Here is a 26,371-nt window from a genome sequence, read left to right as displayed (position 1 = left end):
GTGAACTATATGTCACCAAGAGGAGAGAATGAATCTCAAGGAAGGTCTTTAATTAGAAAATCCTCAAGAACTCGTTCTCGAAATGATGATTGGAAAGATGATCGAAGCAGAAAAAGGGCTGTTTTTCAAAAGAATAAAAAGGTTTTTCATAACAAACCTCCAAATAGTTTGCCAAAACCGAACAAGGCTCCGCCAAGATCGGTTTCGTCAAAAAGCAGTTCTGGATCTTCACCTACTTCTAGTAGAACATCCAGAGGCTCAGTGCAAACTAATAAGAAACCTATTTCAAAACCACCTGAGAATGTTATAAAATCTAAATATCATTGGATGCCCAAATTAATTTCCAATCCATCATCATCATCCTCTGAAGTGATTAGAAATGAGGATCCTAAATTGAAAACATTAAAAGATAAATCAGAGAAAGCGAAAAGGAAACCCAAGACAGTGATGACCTGGGTTCCCAAATCTAAATGATCCCGCTCATTTTGCAGGGACAGTTGCGGAGGAATGCCGTCCGTCCTTGGTACGTCGACAGCGCCTGCTCCCGGCATATGACAGGAGACATCTTCCAATTAAGCGACATTCAATCTTTTAATGGGGGGTATGTTTCCTTCGCGGGCGGAGATGGTGGAAAGATCACTCAGAGAGGAACCGTTACAAATGGAGTGCTAAGCTTTGAAAATGTCAACTTTGCTCCCGAGTTAAAGCATAGTTTGTTGAGTGTTTCCCAAATTTGCGATAAAGGCTATTCTACCCATTTTACCGATAAAGAATGCATGATTCTCAAGCCAGACATTATCATCCCTGAAGAGTGGATTCTCGTCAAATCTAAGCGGGATGAGAATGCTTACATTATTGACATGAACAGTAACATACCTGAACAAGTCACTTGCCTATTTTCAAAAGTCTTCGAACAAAACGCAATGTTGTGGCACCAACGACTCGGTCATGCTAACGCGAAAAACCTAAATCGCCTTGCTAAGAATGAGATGGTTCGAGGCTTACCTGTCAGAGACTTTATTACATTTGAGAAGTGTGTGTCCTGTGCCCAAGGAAAGCATCATAGAAAACCACACCTGCCAAAGCAAGTCAACTCAATCAGTTAGGTGCTCCAATTATTGCATATGGACTTATTTGGTCCGGTCAACGTCCTGAGCATCAACAGAAGTTCGTACTGTCTAGTTGTGATCGATGATTTCTCTCGTTTTACGTGGGTCTTCTTCTTATCCAACAAAGCTGGGGTTGCTGATCTGATAAAGAAATTCATTGTGATGATTGAGAAGCAAACCAACAACCAGATGAAGGCGCTTCGTACTGACAATGGTACTGAGTTCAAGAATGCGGTTCTTGACCATTTTTGCGCAGAAAAGGGGATCGTGCGTCAATACAGCTCTGCTCACACGCCTCAACAAAACGGTGTTGATGAAAGGAGAAATAGAACTTTAAAAGACGCTGCAAGGACAATGCTTTGTGATTCTAAATTACCTGTTTTCTTTTGGGCCGAGGCGATTAACACTGCTTGCTACGTGCAGAATCGTGTTCTAATCAACAAAGCTCAGATGAAGACACCGTACGAGATTCTCTATGGACACAAGCCTTCAGTCAGCCATTTCCGTGTATTTGGCTGCCCTTGCACCCTTCTTCACTTGGAATCTAACCCAAAGTTCAATGCCAAAGTCGATGATTGTTATTTTGTAGGGTATGTTGCGCGCACCGCGTATAGGGTTAACAACAAGAAGACTAAGCAGATTGTCGAATACTATGACGTGCGCTGGTTGGAGGAGAATGAAACAGACGCTCGAGTGGGTCCTGACTGGTTATTTGATTACACATCGCTTTTCAAATCCTTAAATGTGTCTTCAGATGGTTCAAATGGATCCTCTTCTGGCTTGAAGATTGTTTCTGAAGACGAAGACGAAGAAGTTGTTTACAGACCTCCAACGGTTGAGAGGGAGTCCTCTGCTCCATCTGAGGGGGAGTCCTCTGCTCCACCTGAAGGGGAGTCATCTGTTCGACTTGATAGTCCAGAGTCTAAAGTTCAAAAGGAAACTCCTGATGCTGACGCTACACCTCTTACTCCTATTGAAAGAGAGTTCATGTCTAGAGATGCTTCAGCTGTCACTCCAACTTTTATGGAACTACTCTTTCCTGAAGAAATTGCTAATGAGTTTGTAGCAGATTCGTCTAATGTGGATCAATCAGCAAATGATGGAGGTTTCAACATTCACACTCTTCCTGTTTCACTCAATGATATCAGCCAAGACATACCTTCAAGAATTCAACGCGATCATCCGATCAAAAACGTCATTGGCCAGCTGGGTGATGGAGTTAAAACCAGAAGTCAGAGTGGAGATGTCAATGCATGTCTCTATTCTTGCTTTATATCTCAAATAGATCCCAAGAACGTTGAAATGGCATTGAATGAGCCCAGCTGGGTAGATGCGATGCATGAAGAGCTAAATCAGTTTGAAAAGCTCTGGGTTTGGAAATTGGTTGAGTTACCAAAGGGCAAAAGGTCTCTTGACACGCGTTGGGTCTATCGTAACAAGAAGGATGATTCTGGTGTAATAGTGCGCAATAAAGCAAGGTTGGTGGTTCGTGGGTTTCGACAAGTTGAGGGTCTTGATTATAATGAGTTTTACGCACCAGTTGCTCGATTGGAGGCTATTCGTATCTTTCTCGCATATGCTTCCTACATGAACTTCACGGTCTACCAAATGGATGTCAAGACAGCCTTCTTGTATGGCAAGGTGAAGGAAGAAATCTACGTTGATCAACCCCCTGGGTTCGTCAATTCAAAATTTCCTAATCATGTCTACAAGTTGGACAAGGCATTGTATGGGTTGCATCAAGCTCCTCGAGCGTGGTATGTGACTCTCACAAAGCACTTGCTCGAGCATGGATACTTTCGCGGCACTATCGATCAAACTTTATTCATCAAGCATGTTGGTAATGATCAGATTCTAGTCCCGATCTACGTTGACGACATTATCTTCGGGTCTACCAGTCCACAGCTATGCAGAGAGTTTGAAGGCGTGATGAAAAAGCGGTTTGAGATGAGTTCACTGGGCGAAATGACCATGTTTCTGGGGCTTCAGGTCAAACAAAATTCAACCGGAATCCTGCTACATCAAGCTAAGTATGTGGAGGATATTCTTGAGAAGTTCGGGTTTCAAGACGCAAAGCCTGCATCGACACCAATGGCTGAAAGACCCCTGCTGAATCCAGATATTGATGGCAAATCCATAGATCAGACACACTACAGATCGATGATCGGATCGTTGATGTATCTTACTGCAAGTTATCCCGACATCATGTTTGCAGTTTGTCAATGCGCTCGCTATCAGGCTAATCCTAAACTTTCACATCTTATTGCTGTCAAAAGGATTTTTCGGTATATCAAAGACAGCCCAAAATTGGGTCTTTGGTATCCGAAGAATTCTGAATTTGATTTATATGCTTTTGCTGACAGTAATTATGGAGGCTGTGAGCTTGACAGGAAATCTACATCAGGAGGGTGTCAATTCCTTGGAGATAGGCTGGTGTCGTGGCAGTGCAAGAAACAGCATACCGTCTCCACCTCAATAGTAGAAGCGGAATATGTTGTTGCATCTGCTTGTTGCTCTCAAGTTATCTGGATCCAACATCAGCTGTTGGACTACGGTTTGAATTATCTAGAAACCCCCATTCACTGTGATAATGAGGCCGCAATTCAAATTACTAAAAATCTTGTCCAACATTCCAAAACCAAGCACATTGACATCAAAATTCACTTTATCAAAGATTGTTATGAGCGCTCGCTCATCCGGCTGGAACAGGTTCCCACTGCTAATAATGTGGCGGATCTGTTCACCAAGCCTTTTAACAAAGCTCGATTCGATGTGCTTGTGGGCTTTTTGAAAATGATTCGTTTTGAGGATTAAATTTTTGTTATTGGTTAGGTTCGTTTAAATTTGCGCATTTTACTGATTTCATTCTCACCCACGCACAAATTTAGGGGGAGAAATAAACAAAAAAAAAATCCAAAAATATTTTATTTCTGTTTTATTTTTTTTAGAAAATATGAAAAATCCAAAAATATTGAGCTTCTGTTTTATTTTTTTTAAAACCTTAAAAAATCCAAAAACATTATAAAACAAATAAAAAAATCAAAAATATGTTTCTGTCAGTCTTTCTTGTGGATGTTGTACTGGGAAGTGATATTATCAAGTGATAACAGGCAATCTGAGTCTGCGTAACGTACCCAAAATTAAATTGTCTATGCTCTGTGTTTGATGCGCCGGTAGGCACGAAATATTCTAAATGGACTTGACTAGGCAGAATTGAACTTAAGGAATTCATAGACTTGACAAATCTTGACCTAGTTAAATCCGTTTAGCCTGACAATGCGACACTAGGATAGGTTGAGCAGGGAGATAAATATGGGAATCTACTGGTCACATTAAAAGAACCTGTATCTGGAACCGTGGATTAACTTTTCCTTGATGTGCAGATTCTGTCCTTAATTCCGGTATTGATGGGGTGACTGGTGAATTCCGATAAATTAGGTCTGTAGAAAATTGTCTTCTCTCTATCTGTCTGTTAGTCATATGTTGCTTCCTTTGTGTGATTGAGAGATCCGACCTGGACTGTAGCATGTGCAACTCTATTTCTCTGCATCTTCTATCTATGCAATTCTTTCTATCTGTTAGCCATATACTGTCTCCTTTGCGTGACCCTCAATCCGACCTGGTACACAGTATATGCATCATTCTTTTTCTCAATCTCTCTAAAACTTCAGTTAGTCATATGTTTCACCTTCTGCGTGATTGGAAGAGATCCGACCTGGGTGTATAGCATATGCATTCTAAATCTATCTTCTCTCTTAATAATTGTCTGCTCACCCGATGTAAGGAGTATTATGGAAATCCTTGATTACTGGAGCATATCAGGAAACGGGAAACATGTTCTAGTACAATTAAAATTGAACACTTACAGATTGTCTATAGATCTCGCTGCTCAATTTAGGTGGACAACAATATCCCTGGTCGTCGTCAGCTGAATGGTCCTTAAGAAATATTATCTAGGAACTTAGGATCACTTTGTCTTGTAACTAATGGTATGTCCTAATTCTGTCACAATTTTTCGTGTTTAAGTGGACCACAATACCGACGATCGACCAGACAAAGACGTGAAGATAAAGGTACCGACAAGTGGATTAAGGCTGTCTAACAACTTTGATCCCAGTGTCACAAAATTATTTTCAGTAATTTTTGAGATGAATTTAAGTATGTATTTATTTTATCTCAATTTTATTTTTATTTTTATTTTTATTTTATTTTTATTTTTTATTTTTTTAATTGTCAAAATTTAATTTTTTAAACTCTTAAATTTTTGAAATTATTTTATTTTATTTTTAGTTTAATTTTAATTTTAATTTTATTTTAATTTTAAAAATCCTCAAAAGGCTTTATTTTGAAAAATTAATTGGGATTTGGACTGTGCCTTATACTGTGTGGGAGACAGGTAAAATTCAAAGGAGGTATAAAAGGTGGAGTTTACTGCTGGAAACCCTTTCCACCCTCTTTTTCATCCTTCCGGCCGCAAAACCTCTCCACTCTCTCTCATCCTCGAAAATTTTTTGTGTGTTTTTTGCAAAATCGTTTAGTCCACATCAAAGGTATGCTAAAACCGACTGAGGAAATGGTGTTTGTTCATCGATTCGACTGATAATGGGGGATTAATCGAGGTTTTTCAGTTCGTCGGCGTTTACGGTTTAGGGAGGGCTTACGACCGTAAACGGTCTGAGCTTACGGTCTAGAAGCTTACGACCGTAAACTCCCTTTGGAGCTTACGACCGTAAACTCCGTTTACGGTCAAGAGATTACTGCAGTGGGTTTACGGCCGTAAACCCAATCTGGACCGTAAACACTATTTTGACCATTTTTGACCGTAAACTCAAAATTTTGATCAAAATATTTCCTTTTAAGGCCAAAATGAAATTGATTAATTGAGAAAACTTAAAGCTTTAACTGCTCAAATCTTTTGTTTTCTTACTTGGCCTGGTTTAGTGCAGATCAATGGCAAGTTTGAAGTTTGCTGACATGCATAACCTGGCTATTGTACTGGATGATCCTCCTGCTGCTCATGGAGATTTTAGGTCGATGATCTACAAACTGAGAGAATGCTGCCTAGCCTCTGCCATTACTGTGAACCCAGTCATCTATCAGAAAATTGTCAGGGAGTTCTGGCAGACTGCTAAGATGACAAGAGAAAATGGAGTAGTTATCGTTGAAGCTGTTGTGAAAGGATGCAAGATTATCATCACTGAGCAGTACATCAGAGAAACATTGCTGATTAATGATCAACCTGATTTTCCTACAGAAATCGGGATTGAAGATGTGCAAAAGATTCTCAAGAAGATGGGGTATGAAGGCATCTATCCTCCCACTGTGAAAAAGCTACTGCCACCCTACTGGAGATTCTTGGCTCATGTATTTGTGAGCTGTATCTCGGGCAGAAGATCAGGTGCTAATGAAATCTCGCTAAGGAACACAGGGGAAATTGTTTCACTAGCTGCAGGAATCCACTTCAACTTCTCAAAGTTCATATTGGATGAGTTCATAGTAAACATCAATGCTATAAACTGGGAGACCAGAGATTCTTTCTTGTTGTATCCTAGGTTCATTCAGTTGTTCATTAACACCCAATTTCTGGAGATGGTCAAAGAGGGAGACACACTAGATATGAAGTCGTTAGGCCCCCACACTGTTGGTCTTATTAAGCAGAATCGCAAGGGCAAGGTCGTTTTCCAAGGATTACATCCTCTTGTGAAATTCGGAAAATTTGCTGAGATAAATGAATCCTCCGAATCTCATGGAACGTCAGACAAAATGTCATCTGAGCCTACTTCTTCTGAGAGAGTCATTTCGGAAGATGATGTTATTACAGTGTCGGATCGTGCTGAGGAAGAAGAAACTCCAACTCCTAATGCTCAAGTAGCTGAGGAAGATGAACTGACATCTGTTCAGGTCCAAAGTGATTATAATGAGGGGTCTTCAAAAAGCGGAACGGCGACTGATTTGTATGAAGACCTCGATCTCACTGGGTTCGATAACGATGAAATTCCTTTAAATTTTGGTAGTAATGAAGACTTCATGACCGGTGAAAACCTCAACACGCTACTTGACAATATCGATGAAGTTGCTCATCCAGCAACAGAGATAAGGGAAAATGAAGACGTTCTCGAAGCCACGCCTCCTCTTACCAATCCAATGGCGGAAATAGCAATTCCTATGGTGACAGTGTCAGGGACTCCTCCCCTTGATGTTGTTCCACCTACATCTGAGCCATTGGAAAGTGATCGCACAACTACACATGCCTCTCAACCTCCAATAAAAAGACGGAGACTTGACCCTAGACAGGGAATTCCTGATTCGGGTGTATTTCAAAGCTTTACAACTCCACCAACAACTACTCCTGCCATTGTTTCATCTGAACCCGTCAGTGAAGGTCCTAGCACCTTCTATGAAGCTGGTGGCTCTTCCTTCCCCACATGTTTCTCTCCTCCCAGGCCAGACCATGATGTTGCTTCTGTGAGGCTAGCCAGGCATTTGGCTGAAGAACAATTCACAACTCCTCCCTCACGTGGCAAAGGAATTTCTATTGGGGGTGGCAGCTCAGGAGAAGAGAATCCTTCAATACTTGGACTTCAGAAGGAGATCGATGCACTGAATCAGAAAAATATTGATTTAGATCAGAAAAATATTGAGCTGGATATCAAGGTTGCAGACCTTCAGACTGAAAATGCAAAGCTCAATATTCAAGTTGCTGAACTTATTGAAGATAAAGCTCTGAAGACGAGGCAGATTACTGATCTTCAGACGCATTTTGGCTTATTGACCGCCAGCTACTACGATCTAAAGAAGAAGCTGGAAGAAGATTTTGGCGACAAATTCAAGTCATCTGTCGATGAGCCAAAGATCTATCTTCCCGATCAAGATGCTCCCATAGTTCCACAACCTACAAGAACAACCACCGTTGTTGATCGGTTTGACAAGGAACCGGCGCAGGCTTCGAATGTAGTGGCATTGAAACGAGCTAAATTGGCCAAGTCAGCTGAAAAGGGTCAATTTCTATTCAAAAGGAGCTCAGATCACAATGCTCCCTGGGATCAATCAAAGATCACCTTTACGGATCTGGGAGAAAATCGTTTCAGAGACATTTATGGTGATAGGTCAGGAATCATTTCGTGGGGATTCCATGATACTATGAACATGTGGATCGTGAGAAGAAAGAGTGGCAATACTGAACTATACAAAGATGCTCACGATTTTAACTCCTTGACTAGGATTGACCTTACGAAGCTGTCAAATGCTCCTTTCTCAAATCCATCAAATAATCCCATGACAACTCAGTTCAAGACTTTTTTGGAAGATCAAGTGGCTAAGGGATTTCCCTCAATGAAGACTGCAGAGTCTATTATCAAGATTTACCCGAGTGTCATTGATCCCAAAACTAGTCAGCCACTTCGGTCAGTAATGTGGCCCGCTACTGCTCAAGTAAAGCAGATTCCCGTTCTTCAAAATCATCCAGATGGATCTCTCAAATCCATGCAATATTGGGTGTTTGATGAAACTACAGCTTCTGCTGTCATCAAGCTTAAAGAGGGTTGTATCCGCTTATATGACAAGAGGGATCTGCTTCAGTTTGGTAGGTGGGATATACATCAGCTCTCTATTCATCAGATCAAGGTGGCTGAAGATCTTTTTGAATCCGCTGCTAAGGAGTACACTTCGATGGTTGCTGAGATTATTGAGAATGAGATGTGGAATGGAGCTATGGGAAAATCTGATGTGCTGGTAATTGACAAAAACTGAGTCCAAGCTAGCACCAAACCAAGGGGGAGATTGAAGGGTCCAGTTAATGGTTTGGTCTAGGCTTTCATTGTAATAGTTCATTATGGGTCTTCAGTGTGTTTTTGGTGTTGTTTAGTAGTTTACGGCCCAAGAGTGAGTTTACGGCCGTAAACCCAGTTTGCGGCTCAAGTCATGTATAAATAGAGGAGTTGTAGGTCTTTGTCTAGTTGTTGATGCCAGAGAGTTTACGGTTTACTGTATCGAGTTGTACCAGACATTTTACTGCAATAAACGTGTGCAAGCTTGATTAATCTTCTTATTCTATTCTTATTTTGATTGTTTCATTGCTTGATCATTGGTAAAGATCCGTTTCAGGACCTTACAGTTGAAAACCCTATGTACTCACCAGGTTTCCCAACCTGACCCACTCAAGCTTATTTGTATCACAGGTGTCGATATGAAGCTACTTTACACTGACAGATTTAAAAGAGATGTAGAGCACTAGTATAAATGAATGTAAGTTCTGTTTGTGCTTATGTTTTTGTATTGCCGATGACATCCCAAATGTTTTAAAATGGATAAAAATACATTTCTTCGGAAATGCTTTGATAACGTATTTATCATGTTTTTCTGGGAACAAATTCCGCAACATTTTTATTAAAAGAGGTACTCTGATTTTTTATAAAGCATAAACAAAATCGGTCTTTTCTGGCCGTGAAAAATGGGGATGTCACAATAATTTCCGAAATCAACAATTACACTCAAACACAAACCCATAAACACACCCACAGCCACCTCCCACGGTGGCTGGTGGCGGCGAGATATGGCAGAAACGCCAGCCACCATGGTTGGCTGCCATGGTGGTGCACCTAATCCCCCGACCAGCAATATTCACGAGTCCAACAACATCACACGAATAAAATATGACGATAAACACAACCATCAGCCACCATTTGAAGGTTGGCAGCGCCAAAGGCGACGGTACCGGCGGTTGAGGCCGGCAGTGGCAGCTGGGGCGTACAAACGTCACACACACGCCATAATAATGAAAGAGGAGGAAGAAATCAGATTGCAGCTAGCTTACCAAGGGTTTTCGGTCGTCCATGACTCACAGCGACGTTCACAGCTTCGTCGGAGGATTCTGGTGGCTCTTTCCGGCTTCACACCTCGTCTCCGTCAGCAGCGTTGGGGCGGTGCTCAACGGTGGAGCAGCAAGCGACACCTTCGCCTGATCGGAACAATGAGGAAAAGGGATAGGTGGCGGCTGAGAACTCACATACGACGACTGAATGCCTATGCTAGGGCTTCACGATGCAATGAGGGAATGAACGAGTGTAATCCCGTATCCATTTCAACTTATGCTCTTTTATTCACTTCTGGCCCCTCCCCATCATTTCTTTTTCAAATGAAATCCAATAGTTCCCTTTTAACCCCTAATTCCATAAATTCATTACAATTTAGATCCAAACTTACCAAATAGCCCCCGCCCTCAGAAATCTTTACAAATTAAATTTGGAATTTACCATATAGCCCTTGCTTCCCAAAAATCTATTCGATTTAAGTCCCAATAATTTACCAAGCAGTCCTTGCCTTCATAATTATGTACAAATCACTTCGGAACTTACACTTTTAACCCCCAACTTCTCAAATTGTATAATTAACTCCTCGAGACCAACACCTTGCTAAATTATTCTGAATTTTGGGCTATTACTCATTTATTAATTTCATATATTGATTTATTTAATAAACGAAATGTTACAATTTCCCCCCACTTAAATTAGATTTCATCCTCGAAATCATTCTTTACCATTCCTTACACGCCAGACAACTTGAACGACATGGCCACAAGCCCGAGTATAACCCCAGCCGTTCAATCCAACAGAACTATCTCAACCAACCACATGTACATGCAACCTCTAAGTTCGCTTTACTCCAAGCTATATAACAACCAATCTGAAGTCACACACCATTTCCGATCTCTGAAGTCTAACAGTCACTAACTCCATGCGTGCTGCGGTCCTTCTCAAACCAAACGAACCGACCCTCCCACGTCTAGAACATCATATGCAAACCATAGCCAATAAAAATGAAATCCATCATGGATTTAAAATCTCAACTCATCTATCCTTTACACATAGGACCAAACTCAAACTCGAAAGTCTAGTTCGACAACAAAACCGGAACCACTCATATCCAATCTGATACTCAACTCATGGCCCGTGATCCGCGAATCTACGAGTACATTACTTCTCCAATTCCTTCCGACTTGCGACAACCTCTCCCCAGTTCGAGATATAACGGATCTCGACCATCATGGAGACCTCAGTATCGCCCTTGGCCCGGCCACCAGGTTCCCAAAGACTCAGTCGTCAAGGCTACCTAAGCCTAAGAACTCCTCTGCGTCATGCCCTGACTAGTGAATACCACGACTCCCGCAATGTTATAACACTCTCTTACTGACTAATGAGTGCTACGGTTCCCCGAAGACTTGCGACACTCTCACACTAACTCGTGAATGCTACGGCTCCCCGCAGGCTTACATCACCCACTCACTCGCCATGGGTTCTCCCATGGTTTTCCCTGATATTACAAAGTGATTACTCCCACCTGGATCCTTCCACTCTCTTACCACCCCACAATCTCATCATTAAGCCATCACCATATTGCGTTCACTACTCCTGACGACCATTGTCGCAACAACGCACTCTCTCTCGATACAATTCACATTCTTGGACAATCCCCGTCCGATGACAATTAGTTGATGGGTTCCCATTGGAACAATAGTTACTCGGTACTCCACTTGCCATCTCATAAACTCGAGTCTCAAAATAATCCAACAACTTAGGGCATCATACTCGGATACCCCGATACAACATCTCAGAATCTCACGCTCGCTTGCCTCAACCACTAATCTTCCACTCACGACATCATACTCGGATACTGCGATACACCACCACATAATCTCACGCTCGCTTACCTCAACCATTGATCTTCCTCTCGCACAACTCATAACCTCGAAATACTCCACTCACAAATTGAAACACGGAGGAATCGTCAATGACTGAGAACACGTTGACGACCATCCAAAACCCCATCCTCTTACTGATTAAAACCCATGTGAAGCTACTCATACCGACTCTGAAGCTAATTGACAAATCAATTGCTGCTCCTCCCAGAGTATAGATAACAATCTATACATTGAACTGGCAAATCCAAACAATTGAAACTGGACCTCAACGAACCAACCGCCCCGAACTCAACCATTGCAACCCCGAAGAGTCCCTGACCACCATAAAATCCCTGACCCACGACTACTCGCAATGGATACACTCGTTCTTTCCTGAACACGTACAATATGCATCATCTCGCTCTGCACCTTGCCTCGTCCACCAATAAACCCAAGCTTTTAAATAAGGAATGAAATTTACCTGAAGTAACTGAGTGTTACAATTTAGGCGTTCTTTATATATGCGCTCTCAAAATTACGATTACTACGACTTTCATTTAGATCACTTAGGCTAATAAGCAACCTATCTCCGATTCATATTTTACGATGCACTTTGTCGTATAGAACTGAATTCGAAACATCATAACTTCTTCATACGAAGTGTGATTTGGGCGGTCTTTATATCGAGAATCATCATTGCGTTTTCTGCAACAATCATCTTTTATTTTTAGACGTTTATTTGATGTAATTCTTTAAATTCTATAATAATGTTTTATACAAATATTATAAGCCTACAATATCTATTCATAAAATATCTATGCACTATATAACTATTATTTATAGAGTAAATTACTGAAATCGTCCCCATGGTTTGGTCAAAATTGCACATTTGGTCCCTAACTTTTTTTTTGCACTCGGATTGTCCCGATGGTTTGATTTTGTTGCGTTTTTTTGTCCCTATGGTTTGGTCAAAATTACACGTTTGGTCCCTAACTTTATGTATATAAGAGACGAAAAATGCAACAAAATCAAACCACAGGGACGATCCGAGTGCAAAAAAAAAAGTTAGAGACGAAACTTGCAATTTTGACCAAAACATAGGGACGATTTTAGTAATTTACTCTTATTTATATAACTCGCATCGCGTATGAAGAATTTTTTAATTATTTATGAACATCCTATTCGAGGATTTAATTATTCGATAAAACGAATATTTATAATTTATAATCATTGAAATGTATAACCCAAATTCGCGGGCGTTACACAACTGCTATTTCGACTATGATAATAACAACTTCGATTTCACCTTGATTGCAAAGTTGAACCAGAGAAAACCTCATCGTAAGGGTTTTTGTTTAGAAGAAGATATTCATAGTAAACGTAGATTAATCAATTTGTAAATGATCTTTTTCGGGAAGACAAGCATCAACGGGAATAATGTCTCATAATTTGATACTAGGCATGTTCTTTGATGTGTGTGTGAGAGAGACCCTTTTTATATTAAACAATAACAAAAACTTTAAAAAATAAAAGAAAATAGAAAATAAATATATAAAGAGCGTTACAGTCATTAAAGGACCAAATACGCAACAAAACTAACTCAAAACGATCACAAATCCAAAAAAATTGAAGTTTAGACAAAAAAGAAAAACCATATGGACAATTTTTACAGTTTTGTCTACAAATTAATAAAAAAAAATATCAGCTTGCATTTTACCCGATTTTACCCAATTTTACCCGACTTAAGAAAGTTAAATCAACGTCAGATTAAAAAAAAATCAGATCCTTAACAAATAACAATTTTTGCATGTTTGAAATTTTTTGTAAAAAAATGAAAACCACAGTTTTCTCTAAATTAATAAAATAAAATAAAAAATACTGACTTTATTTTTTTATTTGAAAGCCGGAATCTGTGAGTTGGGACCTGGGGTTCTGAGAGGATTTGGATTTCTGTCAACAATGGAGTATCAAACAAGCCAACAAAAAGCAACCATCATTACTCCTTCGGTGCCCCACCACCCCGCGTGTTCTTCCTCATTCATTCCTATTCCTCTCTCCCTCCAAGAACGGAGTTTCACCGGAATTCACCTTCCTTCTGATCGATTTCAGTCCCCGATATATCCTAACCCTTTCACGCATCTCCCGACGACTTCCCGAAGACTAGTCAACTCTCTTCACCACTTCAATCGAGGTTTCAATTTTCATTACCTCGACCTTTTTTTTTATCGCACGCATGTGTTTCTTCTATCTGATAATCGGATTAGTTCATAAGTTCATAAGTTCATGCTTTTATGTGTTTTTGTAAATATTGTTCTATTGACTTGCTACTGAAATTAATTCTCATAAAGCTTACATGATAATCTGATTCAGAGTAGTAGAAGAGGATTTCAGAAAAAGTTAGGTCACAGTACATATAGATCAATACAAAGCATTTATACATATATAATCCACTCCTTATGCTTCTGTTGTTTTAGGCTTCAATTGAGTGAAATTCATTGCAAAAGAGGTCGAAAGACAAATTTCTGCACAGGATCATTTAAACAATTTGTTATGACCCTTTTTTTTTTGTAATATTACCAAAACATGACAGATGATTATGTGTTTTTTTCAGCTTATTGTAAACATCTCAAACGCCGGAATATGCTTAAACCATGGGTTGATCCTAATGAGATGTTAAATGGATCAGGATTCCAAAAGTTTTTGTTCTTGAGTTCCTCGAGGAAGTCTAGGTTTATGAAGAAGATTCTATACTTGAGGCCACTGCATATTGAGATTTGAATTTAAAGTGCTTAAATTGGGGGAGATGAATAAGATAATGCACTTTATCATCTTTTTAATGTTCAGAATAGGTCGGAGGAAGCTACTCTTTATTGGAGCCATTATCACAATAGTAACTTTTGCTTTTCTTCAAATAAAAACGCTTCCTTATCAACTTACAACAATGAATTCATCTCTTCCAGACACAAATCACTTTGAAATCACCCCTTTAATCAGAGATAACCAATCTGAAGCTATTAAGTCGTCAAATGCAGTTGTGCAAGAGAAAGTCAAAGTTACCCCAAAAAAGATCCAAATAGATGTCATTAAGCCAAATATTTCAACAACACCAATTTTCTCCTCTGATCCTGAAAGAAGACAGAAGCGTTATCTGGTAAGATTCCCAAACTTTTAACGAACATTGAAGATTTTTTGTCATCAATAAAAATAATAAAATAAACTGAAATCTGCAGAGAGATATAAAGACATTATCACCATATGAAGCACTCATATATGCCAAAAAGGAGATTGACACTGTCTCATATGATATCAATCACCATGATCCAAATCTATACGCCCCTTTATTCAGAAATGTATCTGTTTTCAAAAGGTAGACTTGATAATCTCTATACCTTGTGAAATATTCATGAACATGGATTAATGATTAATCTACTAATTGCTTCAAACAGGAGCTATGAGTTGATGGAGGTTATCCTTAAAGTATATGTATATCAAGAAGGAAAAAAACCTATTTTCCATAATCCTTATCTCAGAGGAATTTATTCTTCAGAAGGATGGTTTATGAAATTCATGGAGTCAAGCAAACAATTTGTTACGCGGGACCCACAAAAGGCCCACCTATTCTACCTACCATATAGTGCACGTCAGCTTCAACATGCTATCTATGTTCCCAACTCACATAATATCAAACCACTATCACTCTTTCTACGCGATTATATCAACAAACTTTCTTCAAAGTATCCGTTTTGGAATCGAACCCATGGTTCGGACCACTTCCTAGTCGCTTGCCATGATTGGGTAAATTGTTATCTGTATACTGTATACTGCACTCGTCTGGGCACGTTTAACTGTAGAGTTCTGATGAGATCCTGATATTTTGGTATTATATTTTTTTAGGGTCCATACACGTTAAAAGAGCATGAGGAACTAACAAAAAACACGATAAAAGTTTTATGTAATGCCGACACATCGGAAGGCGTATTTGTCGCCGGAAAAGACGTTTCCTTACCGGAAACCACCATCGGAAACCCGAGAAGACCGCTAAGAAACATGGGCGGTAAAAGCATCTCCCGCCGCCCAATCCTGGCTTTCTTTGCCGGAGGGCTACACGGTAGGGTCCGCCCGATCCTCCTAAAACATTGGGCTAATAAAGATGATAAAATGATAATATCTGGGCCTATGTCCTATAAACAATCCCAAACGATGTCGTATTCCCTTCACATGAAATCTAGCAAATATTGTATTTGTCCAATGGGATTTGAGGTTAATAGTCCGAGGATTGTGGAGGCTATTTATAATGAGTGTGTTCCTGTGATTATTGCTGACAATTTTGTTCCTCCGTTGAATGAGGTGTTGAATTGGAGGGCTTTTTCTGTGATTGTGGGTGAGAGTGATATTCCTAAATTGAAGGAGATTTTGTTAGGGATTTCTTTCAAGAGGTATCGGATTATGCAACATAATGTGAAAATGTTGCAAAGACATTTTTATTGGAATCGGACGCCTGTGAAATATGATATGTTTCATATGATACTACATTCGATATGGCTTAGTAGGCTAAATCAAATTCAAGTATAAGAGTCATGACACGTGTATGAATGTGGAAATGTATGTATGAATGTATTTGTTGAATAGATTGGTTTTTGCTAAGAGAACACTTTTTTTTTTTTTTTTTTTTTTGTGGTATAAATTACAATGAGAGAAACTTGTTTATAATCCTCCCTAATAAACAAAGAACTTTTTGCCACATGTCTTCTTCTCCTTCATTTGGACTTCATTTGGACATATGTCATTTTCTAGAATTTTTGAATTTTTTATTTTTCACTTGTCATTTTATTGTATTTTTCATTTTATTAAATTAAAATTCCTCATTTAATATGTAAGGTAATATATATGTTAGGTATTTATTAGAAAGAGTTTATATATGTAATGTATTTAATACATTAAAACCTCATTAATTTTAATTATTCAAATTTTTTCTAATTTTTCTTATAAATTCAAACTTTTCAAATTATTAAAATTTCATATTTAATTTTTTTTAAATAAACCCATGTAATACATGGATGTCACACCTAGTATTGTATATATTTTAAAGCTTAGTTTTCTATTTCATAGAATGTATTTTTGTTTACTTAAATAAGGGTTAACAACATAAAAACACTTATCTTTTTAAAAAATTATGGTTTTACCCTAACATCACTTTTTGACGTGTTAAAACCAGAATTTTGCAAAAATAATTGTACATTTGTCCTTGTTATAATTTAAATGTCGTTTTAATTCCTTTCACTCCTGACTTCCTTTCTCTCTAAAATTAGAACGAACTTTACCTTGATCTTGTGTCCTATAAAAGTTGGGAGTGAAAGAAATTGAGGAGAAATCGAAGGAAACGAAAATAAAATCTCGCTCTCCAGTTGGGAGGAAGTTTAGGGAGGAGGAAGATATCTCCGGATCTTCCTTTTTTTTTTTTTTTTCTCTTTGATAACCCGTAAAAAAAATATGGGGAACAAGATTTTACTTTTGTGTCCTTAGATTTATCCTCAATTCCTTTCACTTCCGTCTTTTATCAGGATTTGGGAACAAGATGTTAGGTTAAACTAGAATCTGGGTGACGGCCTAAGGCAACATAACAGTCTTATGCTCTGTCAATCACCGTCCTCAACATCAAACTATTCAGATTCCATTTCATATTTGCAACGGTGCTCTATGATATGTATAAGTATAAATGATAAGTTGCATGTCTTACTTTCTCACCAAATCAAATCAAATATGAATTTATCATTACGAATTTACAACTTACAGTTCAGTTCAGTGTTTGGCAGGAAAAGTGAAATAAGAAATTTGGGGGTTTTCTAGTTTCACATAAGAAATTTAGAGTGCCTCTTCTTCTTCTTCTTCTTCTTCGGTTTTTGTTTTCGAATTTGTTTCTTCATGTGTTTTCTCTTTCAATTGCCATTCGCCACTCATCGCCCGCTTAACGCTTAATTGAGGTAATTTATATGGAATATATGATGTAATTTATAGGGGTGTTCGTTTGGATGGATCCGAACAATCCAATCCAATCAAGTGAATCCAAATGGATTTCAGTTTTCAAAACATAGATCCGAACAATCTAAACTAAATTCAAATCCGATCCGGCCCAACCAAATTATAATTCGGTTGGATCGGTTTTTACGATTCGGTTTCAAGAGGCGTAACATTTAAAACTTATAAAACTTGAATGTCAGATAACTTTAAACAAAAATAAATTTTTTAGTTGTGAATTAAAATTTATGAACAACCGTTAAGAAAAATGTGTTATCATTTAATATTCTATAGATAAAAACATTTGAGAAGTACATATTTAGGTTTTTTATTGGGTAATACATTCAAATCTATTTAAAAAATTTTTTTACACTTAAAAAATAATTAAAAGAAGTATATTAAAAAAACAATTTTTATAAATAAACAAATGATAAATAGTTATTCGGTTTTTTGGACTATTTGGTTTTTATTTTATAAACCAAAACCAATCCGAAATCCAAAATAATAACTCGGTTTTGCTAAAAACCAATCCAAAAATCCAATTGTCCGAACCAAATAGTCCAATCCAAATTGTCCAATTGGACAATTCGATTTTATCCGAATAGTGAACAGCCCTAGTAATTTATAACATATGGTTTAACTTATGTAATTTTCTTATGATTGTTATTTTTTTACTTTTATATTTAGACTATTTGTGCCAATAAGGGAGTCGATGCTTCTGAAAATTATATGACCGACTCAAACGATATGAAGACAATTAAGTAAGTTATAACTCATCTTTTATGATATAGACAACATTATAAATCAATTATTTTCTTATGAACTTTTGTTTCATTCTTATTTTGGTCTTATATAATATAGGTGGTAACTGAACAACAATATACTTTGTGAGACCCATGAGAATAACAATTTACTTTGTTAAAACATTTCCAACAATAAACAATATATGAATGAATTTGGGATGTAGTTAAACAATAGTTTTGACTTTTTATGTCGTATTTTCCTGTTTTGAACTTGATTTCATTTGATTGTGTTTTAATCAATTGCTATTTTATTTGATTTGCTTTTAAACGGTCGATCCTGAGGAATTAAATATGGCCAATGACGAGTCAGAAAAAGGGATCCTTATTGTTATTATCAGTTTTTTATTTTTAAATAAAAAAAAATATATGATATAAAAAAAATTGGGCCCTATACAGCCACCCCCCTCCCCACGCGGCGCATTCTTCCTTTTTTTTTTTACCGTTAGAATCCTTTAAAATTTGAATTTATTTTTCTTTTTCTCCACTATAAATAAACAACATTTCTTCTATTTTAAACCACACAAAACATCTATATTCTCTATATATCAAATTCAAAATGTCATCATCATCTTCTACTTCGTCGGATACGTTGGCTTTGTGGCAATCAAAGTTTATTTGGAATGTTATACAAACAACACTCGCTTATCTACAAGAAAACAAAGCCAAAAGTTCGCGTTCACAAACTAGAAAAAAGTCATTTACAGAGAAATTGTGTAGCTCGACACAGTCATGTTCTACACGACTGCTTTGTTGATGATGTTATCTATGCTAAAAAATTTAGACGTCGGTTCAGGATGAGGAAAGATTAATTATTCATACGCATAGTTGATGATATGAAGAATCGTTTTCTATATTTTCCACTGAAATGGGATGCGAGAGGCAGACAAGGTTTCTCTCAATTTCAAAAATATACATCGACAATTCGTCAATTATCATTCAAAATGGGAGTGGACTCATGAGATGAGTATTTGAGGATGTTAGAACGAACGGCACAGGAATGTCATTACAAGTTTGCTAAAGTTGTGAATATCCTCTACCACAACCGTTATTTGCATAAACGTACAATTAACAACGTTAACCAATTGTATACGACACATGAAAAAAAAAACATGGGTTCCCTAAAATACTTGGTAGTCTGTGGATTGTATGCATTGGGGTGGGCAATGTGACCTAAAATACGTGGCGGGGTCAATTCATGTGAGGTGATTAGAAACAACCGACGGTAATTTTAGAAGCAGTGGCGTTAAATGATCTTTAGATATTACATACATTTTTTGGTTCATCGGGTGCCCACAACGAAATCAATGTTCTAAACTAATCGTCGTTATTCAATGACACCTACCTTAGAAAATCGTATGATGTGTCATTTCAAGTGAATGAAACATCATACAAACATGGGTACTATCTTATTGATGAGATATATCCAAAGTTAGCTATATTTGCGAAATCATTCTTATGTCCAAACAATAAAAAACAATTAATGTTTAAGACAATCCAAGAATCAGCTAGGGATGATATCAAACAAGCTTTTGGTATTCTAAAGAGACGTTGACATGTCCTCAATGTCCTGACACGGTCATACGAGCGTACAAGAATACATAGCATGATATATGCATGCATCATATTGCATAATATGATTTTAGAAGATAAAGAAAAAACGATTTGTCACAACAATGAAAATAAAAATTTACCATCTAAATCACGATGCTTTATGTGTTTCTAATTATATAGTGTCTTATGTTTATATAGTTGACATTAGGCCTTTGTAAAGTACAAGAGGAGATTTTAAGGTGAGTACATGGTTTTTCTACTAAAAGTAATTTTTTTACTAAATTTTGTTACATAGTCTGTTTGCTTACTATATCACATGTACTACTACTTGTGATATGTTGTGCTAATTTATGCTACTTTTACTATATTATGGTGTGTGCCTGTGTGGCGTTTTGTAGTCTAGTTCATATACATTGTTGTGATATGAAGTGTTGTGATGTCTAGTGGATATACTATGTTGATATATGAAGTGAGGTTATTTGTTTCATACTATGTTGTTTTGCCATGCTATATGTATTGTTATTGTAACTATAACATAGGATCATTTCATATCATGTTGACTTGCTAAGAGTAGAGATGTGAGGTCATGATAGACTCCAAATCGTGATAATCAATTGTACATGGCCTATAAATGTATCAGTTTTAAAATTTACTACTATTATGTTTTACTTGTGTTTAATGTTTATAAGTGTAATGTTTTTTTTTTTTTCAAATCCAGCCTAACTTGCAGAATGTCATCATAATCAAGTAATTGAAAACATTAAAACGAGACTTGATTGATGTTCATCTGATAAGTGAAGAGAATCTTCAACAAGATCAAACGATAAATAAAGAAAAAAAAACTATTACTTTAAATCACAAAACAATGTGCAAATATCAAGCAAACGATCTTATTTGTTTTCATAATCTGGGTCAATTATACAAGTCGCAAAAGAGGAATAAATGAAAAATGCATGCAAGAAAAGTGAAGTGAGAACATTTATCACAAAGTCACAAGACCTGAATCAGTATCGATGTTTAATATAAATATATATAAAGGCATTAATGTTACTAAAAGTTTGACAAGAACCCAAAATAAAAACATAACTGAGCTTCGAGATGGACAGATACAGTCACCTGCAAAGAACTGTTTGGTGTTGTTAGATGGGTGAAATGACTAAAATGCCCAGAAAACAACTAACATACATGCAAAAGCAAAAGTAGAATACTACTAGTATATCAGATAACAAAATAGTTAAATGGCTAAATCGACAAAACAGTGAAAATACATTGTGCTTTTCTATAATTTTCCCTAATATCACAAGATAGTTTTTAATGATTTAATCACTACAAAAATTAGTAATGTGGAAGAATCGAAAAGATGATGAAAGTGTGTTGTGACTTCAGTTTTTAAAAATCATATTTTTCAGCAAAAACCACCTAAGGAAGATATTTAACAAACATCAAAGAACATGAAGACAATTCACCAATTGAGAAAGTTATACAGATACTAACATTTTAGGATCAATGTTTATTCAGTTTAATTAACTTTTTTAATGTTTTGATGAGCAGATAAACCCATTATGATTATGTTCTGATTCTGCATTATAATTATGATCAAGAGTGATGCGAGTTGCATAACTAAGTAGTTCCAGGAAACCCTAGATAAAAATAAATTGCCTAACAATAGCTTAAAAGAACTGATTATCTTGTAGTGTGATTTTGATTCTAAGTTTCAATAACGACTTGACATTGAGCATTCACATATATCCTAATTTGATCAAGAGCTATTGTTTTTTTTTTCTAGTTTATAAACCACCAAACAACAAAATTCATGCCCAAATTGAGGGTTAGCACATACCAATTTGCAGTTTAAGACATTGAGATTCAGTTACTGATGAATGTGATCAATACCTCAAGTTTCTAAGCGGGAATCATCCCAGCTTTTCGAGCATATGCAAAGATTCCACCAGCTTCGATCACAGGTCCAGCATCACCAATCGGCTTCAATTTATACTCTTTCCCTGTTGTATGATTAATCAGAAGGCTTTGTGCAAGCTCAATCGTCACCGTATCTCCAGTTTTGCACTCTTCACAAATCCTACCCTCTGATTCCAATGGGTAAACCTCTCCTGTTGCAACCGAATTCCTAAAAAATATCCTCGCGTATGATTCCGCCACCACCGCCGCTACTCCAGCTGCCCCCAGAGCCACCGGAGCGTGTTCTCGTGAGGAGCCGCAACCGAAGTTATCTCCACCGATGATGATCGAATATTTCGACTGGTACTCCCCAGGCTCAACGAATCGAGTCTCGTACGACGCCGGGAGTCCGATGAGAGCGTAGGATCCTAGCTTCTTGTATTCATCAGGTTTTGATGGGACCAGGGTTAGGTACTCAGCGGGGATGATTTGGTCGGTGTCGATGTTGTCTCCGACGACATAGCACAGGCCGTGGAATGAGGTGGCGGAACCGGATGAAGATGAATCGGATGTTGCCGCAGAGACGATGGATGTATGGCATGCTACCGGTGAGTTAGAAGCCAGGATAGATTGGGAAATTAGGGATTTGAATGAGCGTTGTTTTCTGGAATTCGAAAAACTGAAGGTGGAGACAGAAGCAGACGCTTGGTGGTGATGACCACGGGGTAAGGAAGAGGCAAACGTGGTGGGGTTAGCAAGAGACGCTGCGGCCGCCATTGTTGCTTGTGTGGTGGTAGGTGGAGGAAGAAGACGCCGGTAGAACAGACGACCGAATTTACAAGCTTAGAAATGGATTACAGCGCCGCCTGCCAGCTTGAGTGCTTGGTCAGTGGTTGACAAAATGTAATGGGCCGGGCTTCATTATTTTGGGCCTTTATAGAGGAAAGACTATTTTTGTTTCTACATTTTTAAAAAAAGAGTAATTACATGAATGGTCCCTATGGTTTGGGATAATTTGCGGGTTTGGTCCATAATTTATTTTTTTAATTCGGAAGGTTCCTACTGTTTGTTTTTGTTACGCGTTTGGTCCCTGTCTTACCTAAAAAGACTATTTTTCCCTTAATTTTTTAACTTATTTAAATAAACACACACCCAAACCCCACTCTCATCACCTTACTTTACCTACCCTATCATTTTTTCTATTTAAAGAATAGTCTTTTTAGGTAAGACATGGACCAAACGAGTAACAAAAATAAATAGTAGGGACCAAACGCGTAACAAAAACAAACAGTAAGGACCTTCCGAGTTAAAAAAATAAGTTAGGGATCAAACGCGTAAATTATCCCAAACCATAGGGACCATTCGTGTAATTTACTCTTAAATAAACAATTTTTTTTTCTTTTGCATTAAAAAGCGAGTCAAATCGCAAATCAATTTGGTTTTGACAACTTTTTTATATATATATATATATATATATATATATATATATATATTTATGACCATCATTTGCAATAGTGAACATCCTGATTTTTTTTTGGCAAAAATAGCCCATAACTTTTCATATTTTTAGTGGTTCAAATTTTTGGCATTAAAGTTTGTGGTATTGACAATTTGGTCCCTTAAATTATTAACATTTGTGTAAGGATAAGGATGGCCGGTGATATGTGTCATTCCCACGCCTTCCCCACCGGTTCTGCCTCGGTTCCTGTGTTTCCCACAAAATTTTTTCTGGATCCCTCCATTTCTGAACGACACTTCTAAACACAACCACCACATCTCCACCGCTTTCCGCTTCCCGTTTTCTACTTGCTCCAGGTATGTATTCCCTGCTCCCGTTCTGACCTCCACCACCGTCTCCTATACCAATCTGTTTCTTCCATCTAATACAGGTTTCCATCTGTGTCTTCTTTCTAGAAAGTGATCAGACATGTTAACAATGTAAAGCCTCTTTATCTTCCCTCACTGCCTCTCTCATCAGGTATCTTCCAGTATGTTCTCCATTTTGTTTGCCTCCTCTCAAGCGACGACGAACGTCTCCTTCCTCTTTGCACACAACGCTGAACCGGTTCCCTCCGAAAGCCACCGCCTCTGTCGCTGCCGCCTCAAGCAGAGCTACTGACCTCCGCCTCTCCTACTTCAGCGCCGACTTTTTTGATTTTGCCATCTACTGAAACGAAAGAGATTTTGGGAAGTATTGATTTTCTCTCTCTCAAACGAAATCCATGGATTACCGCTGCTCACGTGAAAAGCTGAAAACAGCAGCACGCACCGCCACCCAACCGCGCTGCACTGGGCCACGATATCTCCACCTACTCAGCCACCATCGCTGCTACATCTGTAACTCCCTAGCTCTCATCGGTATAGAAACCCTAAAAGAGCACCACCGAGGTTCTTCTCTGTCGGTCTTATAGTCTATTTCGTTTGTTTCTTTCTTATTATACAAAATCTTTATCTAGAAACCATATTCTCTAACTTTCTATGTGTGTGTTTGAAGGTAGAAGGTTCTCTCCAGTCAACAAATCGGTCCTATTAAATCTTAGGTTAGGTTTTTTTGTTTAGGGCTATCGCGGGTTGCACTTATTCCGAGTTGGTTTGAATGAGAAAGTCGTTGATCCAAATGACAAAGCGTTGATTGAAGTTGCAATTGAGTTCTGAAGTCTGAACAAATGAATGTTATTCTGGTTTACCATGTGTAGGAACTACTATTGCACGGTATGTGTTTGCTGAAATGTCAATGTCAACGAACATATTCTTTTTTGATTTGAGATCGGTGATGATGGAGATATGAAAGATTTATGTCATCTCCTGTAAAAATTAACTCTGGTATGCTCCACAAGAGTCCATTTCTGCCTCTCATTTTTTAATCCTAAATGATTTTTCTCTTTTCATATTTATTTTGTGGTTTGCAGTTTTCAGGGTATATAGTTTACTAATGAAAGAAGTTAAGTCTGGACTATAGATGTAGGTGAAGTTGTTCAAGGCGGAAAGGAGTTCGAGGGAGACAGGGAACAAATGTGGTGTCGGTAACATATTTTTTTGATTTTATGTATTAATTTTTAGTGAATTTTAATTTTATGTTCCATTTCCATCCATTCAGGATTGAAGCCAGATGTTGTTGGTCTTCCATTAAAGGATTGGTCTCTAACTGTAAGTCACATGTTTTCTTCTCTCTTGTATCTTATGATGTTATTATTTAGTTTGAACTATGAAGGGTAAAACTGAAACTACCATTGATAGGAACACAAAACAACGACATGTTATCTTTGCATGAATTGCGCACACCCACTGTTTGACTTATTGCTCCAAAGGTAATGGGTATATTTGGATTTTTATAATTTTCCTTTATCTACCAGTTTATTCATATGCCTGGTTAGGTTGATGGGTACATTGCATTTTTATTAATTTGTCTTAAATTTTGGTTGTATTAGGTTAGGGGATGAATAAAAACAATTATAAATGGTTTGATTAAGCTGATGTCTTTTCCACTTTGTTAGCATCTATTAATTTGATCTCAACAATTCTTTTGCACTGCATTGCCTGATATCAACACAAATACATGGATTCATTTTTCCGATTACTATGTTTCAATCTAAACCACGTGTAGTAACTCCTTAAACTTAACATTTCTATTTTTTTATTACAGCAGGTGGTTTGATGAAAGACTATGTTGATCTAGACGATGGTACATGGAGATGTATGTAGAAGCTTCGGTCTTCATCTTGGTTTGTAAAATGATCCTGGAAGTTGGAGTGCTGGAGTCATGCGGACAGGTCAACATCTCTTTCAACTACAATTGTCCTGCTCCTGTACATCAATGGAGCATATCATATAAGGTTAAACTATTTGAAAAATAATACTTCACTTTTCATTTATTATAATTTTAAATGAAATGTTAATGTGGAATTGATGAAAGCATAAAATGTTGGTGAAACAAATTTGGCTTTTTTCCAATCGAGTTTTTTGGCCTTTACTTTTATGTTTTTGGTTCAGATCATTATCTTTATTCAGGAATATAATTATCCAATTGGTTTTCTTTTTGGTTAGGATTGGTTATGAACCTACATGATTGTTGGAACCAAGATATGAAGTGACTCATTAGTGCTACTTTAAACCAAAATGATGATTATAATCGGATCCCCAACGATAAAGGCATCAAAGTCAGGTGATTTATAAGCTGGGGTCTACAAGATAGTAATAAAATATATGTATAGGTAAATAAAACAACTTCAAAATCCGGCAGCCATACTATTAGCAATAGGCGATCATCAGGTTATTGTTCTGGATTGAATCAAACTGGTATGCATCTTATCTCTTTAACT

The 26,371-nt window shown here is 37.6% G+C and overlaps 2 protein-coding genes and 1 long non-coding RNA gene across 23 annotated transcripts in view; 2 read left to right on the top strand and 1 right to left on the bottom strand.

Annotated features, from left to right (window-relative positions):
- Nucleotides 1-13,694: 13,694 nt before the first annotated feature.
- On the top strand, nt 13,695-16,433 carry LOC145120253 (putative glycosyltransferase At5g25310). Its single transcript, XM_079056069.1, has 5 exons — nt 13,695-13,975; nt 14,396-14,935; nt 15,015-15,151; nt 15,231-15,579; nt 15,679-16,433. Exons 2-5 carry the CDS (start codon nt 14,588-14,590, stop codon nt 16,354-16,356), a joined length of 1,512 nt encoding a protein of 503 aa, XP_078912195.1. The 5' UTR covers nt 13,695-13,975; nt 14,396-14,587; the 3' UTR covers nt 16,357-16,433.
- A 4,588-nt stretch (nt 16,434-21,021) lies between these two features.
- Nucleotides 21,022-22,963, bottom strand: LOC145120401 (3-isopropylmalate dehydratase small subunit 1-like). Of its 2 annotated transcripts, none has more exons than XM_079056229.1 (2): nt 22,047-22,963; nt 21,022-21,269 (listed from the first exon to the last, which is right to left on the bottom strand). In XM_079056229.1, the coding sequence occupies exon 1, from the start codon at nt 22,827-22,829 to the stop codon at nt 22,056-22,058; it is 774 nt and encodes a 257-aa protein (XP_078912355.1). In that variant the 5' UTR covers nt 22,830-22,963; the 3' UTR covers nt 21,022-21,269; nt 22,047-22,055. The 2 variants fall into 2 exon arrangements, with proteins under 2 accessions (XP_078912355.1, XP_078912354.1); XM_079056228.1 differs by having other exon boundaries at nt 21,022-21,279; nt 22,047-22,962.
- A 740-nt stretch (nt 22,964-23,703) lies between these two features.
- The window catches only part of LOC145119668 (uncharacterized), a 5,036-nt gene continuing 2,368 nt past the window's right edge, over nt 23,704-26,371 (top strand). For 3 of the 20 annotated variants that reach the window (XR_013713935.1, XR_013713933.1, XR_013713941.1), the window contains exons 1-8: nt 23,704-23,867; nt 23,942-24,440; nt 24,547-24,875; nt 24,962-25,075; nt 25,150-25,199; nt 25,290-25,360; nt 25,696-25,885; nt 26,097-26,348. This is a non-coding gene — a long non-coding RNA (uncharacterized LOC145119668). The remainder of the gene's footprint in view (nt 23,868-23,941; nt 24,441-24,546; nt 24,876-24,961; nt 25,076-25,149; nt 25,200-25,289; nt 25,361-25,695; nt 25,886-26,096; nt 26,349-26,371) is intronic. The other 17 variants (XR_013713938.1, XR_013713924.1, XR_013713927.1 and 14 more) reach the window with 15 other exon arrangements.

The sequence above is a fragment of the Lactuca virosa genome, chromosome 6, assembly GCF_052849685.1.
Source record: "Lactuca virosa cultivar CGN04683 chromosome 6, Lactuca_virosa_CGN04683_v6, whole genome shotgun sequence".
NCBI classification, from domain to species: Eukaryota; Viridiplantae; Streptophyta; class Magnoliopsida; order Asterales; family Asteraceae; genus Lactuca; species Lactuca virosa.
The sequence above is the reverse complement of the archived record's forward strand: the minus strand, read 5'-3'. Positions and strand labels throughout refer to the sequence as shown.